Genomic DNA, 8,800 nt, shown 5'->3' on the forward strand with positions numbered 1-8,800 from the left:
TTCCCGTTGGCATATGTTGTTATCAAGGTATGATATTGAATATCGATCTCAGAAAGCGATCAAAGGTAGTATCTTGGTTGACCATTTGGCTCACCAACCAATTGAAGATTACCAGTTAGTGCAGTATGATTTACCTGATGAAGAGATTTTATATATTTGAAAATGAAAAGAGCCACATTAATGATAAACCATTACCTAGTATTGGAACTAGTATCTATGTCATTTCCACACGCTACCTCAACACAACCATTTTCATCTTCATCCAACTTCTAAGAAAACCTCTGCTAGGGCAAAGATATTTTTTTCAAAAGTTCAACAAAATGTCACAACATCCCTCATCATTAGGACCAAAACCCACTCACAAAGGAAGGACTCCCTCTCTGTTATTCCAGGCGACGTTCCTGGCCCTTCTTCCACAGTTGGAAGTAATCAAGGTAACATTCCTGATAAATCTCCTCATAAAGATGACATGCACTTTATAGATCGTGCCATTAGGCACCTAGTAACTAGGATTCTAAACGAAAGGCATGCAGTCAAGGGTGTTTCTACCCCTCTGTCTAGAAGGGACCCCTCACCTAAGATGGAACCCTAAGCTGAGAAAGATGATGATTCATCTAGATCAGAGAAAGAAGTGGTTGTTGAGGGATTACGCTCTCTAGGTAAATCCTTGCCTAGTAAGAAACCAACAGATGTGTCTCATGAAACTGCTGAGAACGTTATTGATCTGGAGGAAGAAAGTTCTGAGGAAGAAGATGACACCTTGGACCATCATGTGAAACCAAGTGTAGCAAAGAAACTGAGGATCAGAAAAGGGAAGATTGTGGCTGAAATGATGACAACAAGAAGAGGGAAAAAGGTTGCTGGTGTAGGGCCCTCCAAGTCATGGAGTAAAGTTGAGGTTAGGAAAAGGAAGGTCAGAGAGAGTTTTGACTCTGATGATGATGTCGAAGACGATGTCCCAGACATCTCTCTTACAAAAAGGCAGACTGTGAAAAGGTCTCCCGGAAAAGTTGCAGTTGTGCACTTAGACAACATCTCTTTTCATCTAGAAGATGGTGCTGCCAAATGGAAGTTTGTCATTCAAATGAGGGTAGCTGTTGAAAGGGAGCTGGGAAAGGAGGCTGTAGAAGTGAAGGAAGTGATGGATTTGATTAAGAATGATGGTCTGATGAAAACTGTTGTTGCTTTGCCCCAATGTTTTGATGGGTTAGTGAAAGAGTTTGTTGTGAATATCTCAGAGGATATTTTTGAAAAGAGTAGCAAGGAATTCTGCAAGGTCTTTATAAGAGGTAGATGTGTGAGGTTCTCCCCAACCATAACCAACAAGTTCCTAGGGAGAGGAACTGAAGGAGGTGTGGAGTTAGAGGCTACAGACAATGAAGTCTGTAGGACTATTACTACTGGCCATGTTAAGGAGTGGCCTAGTAAGACGCATCTATCAGCTGGCAAGCTAACTGTCAAATATGCCATCTTGCATAAGATTGGTTCAGCCAACTGGGTGCCTACTAATCATATCTCAACCATCTCTAATGGTCTTGGAAGAATAATTTATGCTATTGGAACCAGGCTAAAGTATGATTCTGGAAGGTTTATGTTTGATCAAATTGTCACACATGCCTCGACTAATGCAGTAAAGCTGCCCGTTGCCTTTCCATCTATCATCTGTGGAATTATCTTGAGCCAGCAACCAGACATTCTCAACACAAGTGATATTCCCAGCAGGAGAAAGCCTCCACTATCCATTCACTACAAGTTGTTTGAAGGAAGCCATGTCAATGATGTTGTCATGACATCTGCAAGGAAGGAGCCTGCCTCTCAAGATAGCTTGATTGATCAATTGAAGGAAACTTGTAAAGAGTTGGATACTGGTATTAGGGTTGCCAAGGCAAGAAAAGAGGCTTTGGAGGTTCTTATTAGTAGTTTAGAGAAGGAATAGATGGAGAAGGCTGGTGAAACCAAGGATTCAGATGCCAATACCTCAAGTGAGAGGTCCAATGCTCAATCTAGTGGCAGTCCTGATTCTGAAGGTGAAGATGATGCTACTTCCTCAGATTAAGTGGTAATGGTTCCCCCTGTTATGAAGAATTTGTTGTTATGAATACTGGTCCCCCTGCTGTTTTGGCTACTTTGGATGCTGAAGAATTTGCTTTTTTTTTGTTGAAATGTTTGTAATTTGTGGCAATCCTTACTGATGTCTTGTTGTAATATTTAGGCTCTTAATGAGTTCCATGGATTTCTAATCATCTCAGCTATCACAGCGGTGTATAATTATGGTCTGTATCTCCTAACTATTATGTTTTAACATATTATATGTTATGACATCTGTTGTGACATTCTCTGCTAGGATGATTGACATTTATTTTGTCTAATTGGTCACCTTTGGTCTATTTTGACTAAAAAGGGGGAGAAGTGATTATGTGGAGCAGTTAAATGTGTGGAGATGTATGTGCTGGTGTAGCTGAACAGATGAACAACTATTATTGAAGGAGATGTGTTTGATGTAAGACAGAATGTTGTTCTGTTTACAGATGTTGGAGGAGATGTCTGATGTGGTGCACAGGTGATGTTGAAGCAGATGTCAGAGGGTGACTCTGATTGTTACAGGTGTTGTTATTACAGGTGCTGTTATTGTTAAAGGAGATGTCTGTGTTGTACAAACTTAGCAGGAGAAGAAGTACCTATGTGTGTTTTACTAGTTGCTATTATAGCTAGTAATTCTGTTTGCTTCTGTTGCTGCTTAAACGTTGTTATGCTGTTTAACTGCTGATGTGTTTTTCTTGTGAACAAAATGGACAGATATAGGTTTTAGCCAAAATTTTCCAAAGGGGGAGTTTGTTGGTTCTATGTGTTGGCAACAATTTTGGTAAAACAAAGAGTGTTCACAAGATGTTGCATGTGATGTCTTAACATAAGATATATATGTACCTGCTGGAGTTTAAAAATATAACTATGCAGGATTGTTTCAGGATGTCATACACGATGTCATGGCATCTGATATTATGTACCTGCTGGAAATTATAAATGGAATTATGCAGGATTGTTCCAGGATGTCAGACCTGATGTCATGACATCCTGTACACAGAACATTCAGGGTGAATGTTATGTGTTTTGTGATTGCGCATTTAATGGCAATCTATGTATGATTGAAGATCTGATTTGCAGGCGCATTCAATCATTAATTACAACCTGATTTACTTATTTTCCAAGGAGATCTAATCAACTGTAATGAGAAGATTTAATTGGAAAATAGTTTTAGGGTTTTCAAGATATCCAAGCCCAACTGAATGCTTCTATAAATAGGACATGGAAAACCTGATTTGATACACAACCAATACTGAGCAAAATATTGAGAGAATATAAGGGTTTGTGTCTTGTTTAGTCGTGAGACTTGTAAGCCATTCAGTTCATCCATAGATATTTGAATTGGTCTGATTTGTGAGTTGTAATTTATCACTCTAAGCTTGTAAGCAAGAGTGTGTGTCTACTTGATTGAAGTTGTTAAGCAAGATCAAGTGTGTGTCTACTTGATCGAAGCTGTTAAGCAAGATCAAGCGTGTGTCTACTTGATTGAAACTGCTAAGTAAGATCAAGTGTGTGTTATTGAAGAGTGTCTTCTTTTCATAAGTAATTGTTGTTTAAAATCACAGGTGTGATTGAGGGGGAGTGAGTGGGTTCTCATATCTAAGAGTGCTTAGGTAGAAATCACACGGGTAGAGATTAGGTGAGAAAGACTCTAACTTGTTGAAGTGTACTGAGAGTCTTTGAACTGATTCTATTTAGTAGATTTCCTTCCTGGTTTGGTAGCCCCCAGACGTAGGTGAGTTGCACCGAACTGGGTTAACAATTGCTTGTGTCTTTTGCATTACTACTCTTTATCTTTATCCTGTTTGTTTTACTCAGATATTAGTGTCGTGACATTACCTTCGACATCTCATATCTGATACCAGAATATCAATATCAACCCCCAATCTACAAGGAACCTCACATTTTGGATCGTCCACCCCACATTCATCTTGCAACTCCCTTCGACAAACTGAAAGTTCTGTGTGAATCTTTGGTAGACTTTGGCAATATGAATAGAAATGGTATTGACCTAATGGAGGAATTGAAAAAGAAAGGGTTGGAAAACTACTTTCAGAGACTATATGGTCCCATCTACACCTATCTGGTCAAGGAATTCTGAAGATTTACAAATTCAGATGACCACTGCATGGTCTCATACGTTCTAGGGGTGAAGATGGTTATCACTGAGAAATCCATCACTAAAATTTTGAATATGGAGAAGACCGGGGAAAGAAGAATCTACAACATCAACCCTAGGGCAAAATATATGTCCCATGATATTATCCCAACAGTCTTCAAGCAAAGCGCAAAAGTAATATCCTCCAAGAACAAATAATTTCACTAGAATCTGAGGGTCTAGCTGAAGATTATTCTGGGGACTATTCATCATCGCCCAGCATCCAATTCGTTAGATTACATCAATACTGACTAGAAATGCATCCTCTACTGCCTCCACAAAGGACTCAAGTTGAATCTGCTTGCTCTTTTGTTCAAATATCTGAGGGACTCCGTCAGGGACACCAGAAACAACATGAAGCCCAGAACCTACATTCCCTTGGGAAGGCTGATCTTCGACGTTCTAATAGAAATCGGGTTGTTGGATCATATGATATCCTACAATCTGATGGATGATGTGACAGTAGACATCGGTAGGCCTCTGAACTCAAGGAATCTGAAGAGCATGGGTATCATCGAGAAAGTTCTGGTCAAGCTATCTCTGGATACCTCTTGGGAAGCTCGGAAGGATCAGAGGAAGATACCAAATGGTCTTTATCTCTTCTCTAAGATAGATCCCCCAAAGTTTATCTCCCACTATCTACAGGATCTGGCTAATCAAGGGGTAGACATCTCAGACTTTTTGGTGGATTAGCTACCTGAACATCCACCCAACTTCATGAAGAGGCAAAGAGAGCCCTCTGAGAAGACGAAGAAAGCTACGAAATCAAAGATGGGAGAACCTTAGGTGTCCATACCACATGTGCCTCTGGTATCCTCCTCCTCTCCAAGTAAGTCTCAACCCTCTGATCTCCTACTTTAAATTTAAGGCAATTGTCTTCTTTCTTACCTCAACCATCCCCAATATACACACAATCTGAACCCACAACCTCCACCACAAATCCTTCTGATACTCATACCTCTAACCCACCCTCACCTCCCCTTCAAAAATTCAATCTAACCACCACAATACTACCAATATCTGAAGCTCAATTATTCAATGAACCCATATCACCACCCTCCTCCACTCCCTCATCTCCACCCTACTTTAACATTTCATTTGACTCTGAACAATCTGAACCATCTGACCCTCAATCCCATACTCTTGCACAACTTCAGGCTCGCGTCCTCTCCACTCAAAACCCATATGAGCCAGAAACCACCATCCTTTCCCCTTCTGAACACCCACCTACACCACCCTCTGAACCTCACATAGAAACTCCCTATGAAAACCCTATTACCCAACAATCTGAACCTCCCACTGAAACCATCCTCATATCACCAGCACCTATACCTCCCGCCTTTGAACCTGAACCCACCTTCCCCACTCTGGAAGAGGCAATCGTCTTATTTAATGAGTCTTTAGTGGAAAAGATCATATCAATGTCTGAAAACTCTAGAATCAGTGATGATCCTTCTACAGTGAGGTTTCACTGGAATAGAGTAATCAGATGGATGACATATGAGGCCTTCAAGCTGAAAGGACTCTCTGAACAAGTCAGAAACGACTTCATCAGAGAAGCTGGAGAGAGGTTACAGGCCCGTCTGGCCAGAGAGGCAGGGGAGAGAGCTCGTAGAGAAGCTGAGGAAAAAGCCCGCTTGGAAGAAGAAGAGAAAGAAAGAGAAGCTACAGAAAAGACCGCCGATGAGCCTGCTGCTGCTGAAGCTGAAACCAATGCCAAGGCTGACGCTGAAGAAGCAGCACGCATTGCTACGGAAGAGGCTGCCAAGGCTAAGGACGATGCTCTGACTCAGAGGGATTCATCTCACTCTGACTTTGCTCCACTTGTGTTGAAGACTCTGGAAGAACTACAAAAAGAGGAACAAATTGTGAGAGAAAGATTGGATCAACAAGACTCTGTCAACTCCAACATTTATAACTTGTTGACTCAGTTGCTTCAGAGGATGCCTCCTCCTCCGAACCTTTAGGCACACTTAGAATTTTTTTGTATTTGTCTAAGTGCTTATCTTATATGTTTGTCTTCTAAGTGTTTCTCTTTCCTTTGTTCTCTTCTCTATTTTTTCTCTTATCTGTATCTTTCTCTCATCAATGAAATATATTTTGCCTCACTTACTTTGCTAAGTCTTTTTGAGTCTGACAAAAAGGGGGAGAACAAATTAAACAACCTCTTATGAAATATTATCTAAGCCTCATATTGCACTGCGCACATTTAAAAACTATTATTATGAAGTCTTAAGCTCTGCAGGAAGCATCTGAGTGAAAACATCTGAGAAACAAGCTATACAACGTAAGGAGATCTGGTAAGAACATCTAAAACTTCTTAAGCATCTAACTTAGGGGGAGATTGCTTATCTCAGGGGGAGTCATCATACATCTGACTCTGAGATAACTCTTTTAAGTTATTATGAGGTATCATTGTTTCATCATCAGTCTGAAGTTTTTGTCATCATCAAAAAGGGGGAGATTATTAGAACAAGATCTTGTGTCTACAATTCATCTCTAAAGATTTCATGATAACAAAGGATGAAACAAATTGGTACCCTAACAAATTTATCTAAGTGTGCAGGACTCTAATAGAAAATGGATCAGATAGATAACATCTGACATCATGCAAGTCCAGAATAGCTGACTTAGAGTCAAATAAAGAAGTCGCTCTGACTCTGAAGACATGGTGCTCACAGCGCCTGAAGGTTGAAAACTCAGATACTCTGAATATGAAGATTTCCACACAGTTATTCTGTTGATTTATACATCTGAAGAAGGTTCTACGTAAGACATATCAAGAACTTCTGAAGAAAATCAATTATGAGCAACTATCTGAAGAATACATGCTAAACAAGAACATCTGGATTCCGCGCACTCTGATTCAAGTCAAGCAGATCAACCACAAGATTTAGTAATGAAGTACTCCATTTTTGGTATGAATCTTTATTTGGAAAAGAATAAACACTCTCTAAAATTGCTATGGAAAGAACAACGAACTTAATGACAAGTAATTTCCATCATTGCCAAGATTCTACATTAAGGCCTCAGCCAACAGTCTCATACTCAAAGCATTATATAAAGGCAGAATCATCATCATACCAAGTACGAAGCTATCACACAAGAATACTGCAAACTCAAGTCTCTAATTTTTCATTCTTGTTCAAATTTGTTCACACGAGTTATTGCTATAAGTGTGAATTCTTATTGTTCTTATTGTGTTAAAACTGCTTATCTAGAAGCACTAAACACTCTTTGTATTTCTCAAATAGTTGTTGAAAACTTTCTCAAGTGACTTGTGAAGTCTGTAGACTTGAGAGGGCTAAGAGATCTTTGTTCTCTTAGACGCTTTTGTTGTAATCTTTCTAGATTATTGGATTAAGTCCTTGTTGAAGGAGAAATCACCTTGGCCGGTGGACTGGGGTAGCTTTGAATTTTAAGCGAACCAGGATAACTTTTGTGTTGATTGCTTTATCTTTCGTGTGTGTTTTGTTTGCAAAAGTTTTTAATTACCTGTGAAAAATTCAAACCCCCCTTTCTTGTTTTTCTCTACCTTCAAGAACTTCTAGTTTCTTTGCTGGAGTAGACAAAGTAAGTTCAGGAGCATCATAAGCATCTTTATTGTGCATGTGTTGAATCAAAGAAGATCATGATGAACTGACTTGAAGGAGATGGGGAATTTGTGGTTTTTGTTGCGATGATGAAGAAGAACCATGAATAGTTTGTTAAGTACTTGCAACGCTTTATTGTTGAGCATGGTGTTGAAATTGTTAAGTTGATTGTTGTGAATCCATTGTTGAAGAAAAAAGGGTTTTAGGGTTGCTGAAAGTTTTTTAGCTTAAAGAGAGGAAGTGTATGTTAGAGATGTACTGAAAGTGTGTAAATTGAGTGAAATGAGTTTAAATAGAGGTTTTCCAATCATGAAAAAAAATTGAATAATGCAAAAATATGACAAAGGGGTAAAGAGTGAAAATTTTACCTAATCTTGAGGTTTATTCACCCAACGAGTCACATCAACAGATCAAAAATGGTTCAGTTTTCAAAGATAGTTGTCTTTAAAAATTGTTCCATTAATCAAGACTGATTGACAGCTATTAAATGCAAACATTATTCAGTATCCAGAAGACAGATTGTTTAACCAAACAAATTCTGACTAGATACTTATGAACTTATGAAACCTTCTCACTTCATAAGACTCACACGTTCAGAACCGAAAACAAATATAAGAGTCTCATTTGACCATTCTGAGAGATTAACATCTTGAGAAAAACATCTTTCATTCTAGACATAAGACCATTTTTAAATTTTACAGAATGAAAAGGAATCTACCTTCAGCAAGGGGTCTTGTAAAGATATCAGCCCATCGATGGTATGTATCAATAAATTTAAAATTTAAAATTTCTAAACATAGTCACGTATAAAGTGATGTTTTATCTCAATAATTTTTGCTCTAGAATGCAAAATGGAATTCTTAGATAAACAAATAACATAAGTATTATCATAGATTATAGGGATGTTAATCTCATATATCTGAAAATCTTCTAGCCGACTTTTCATCCAGAACATCTGAGTGCTGCA

At 38.8% G+C, this 8,800-nt stretch overlaps 1 protein-coding gene across 1 annotated transcript; it reads left to right on the forward strand.

Annotated features, from left to right (window-relative positions):
• Positions 1-1,084: 1,084 nt before the first annotated feature.
• Positions 1,085-6,207, forward strand: LOC127130697 (uncharacterized). The gene is made up of 2 exons (XM_051059664.1): positions 1,085-1,206; positions 5,109-6,207. Exons 1-2 carry the CDS (start codon positions 1,085-1,087, stop codon positions 6,205-6,207), a joined length of 1,221 nt encoding a protein of 406 aa, XP_050915621.1.
• Positions 6,208-8,800: the final 2,593 nt, after the last annotated feature.

The sequence above is a fragment of the Lathyrus oleraceus genome, chromosome 3, assembly GCF_024323335.1.
Source record: "Lathyrus oleraceus cultivar Zhongwan6 chromosome 3, CAAS_Psat_ZW6_1.0, whole genome shotgun sequence".
In the NCBI taxonomy this organism is placed as follows: domain Eukaryota; kingdom Viridiplantae; phylum Streptophyta; class Magnoliopsida; order Fabales; family Fabaceae; genus Lathyrus; species Lathyrus oleraceus.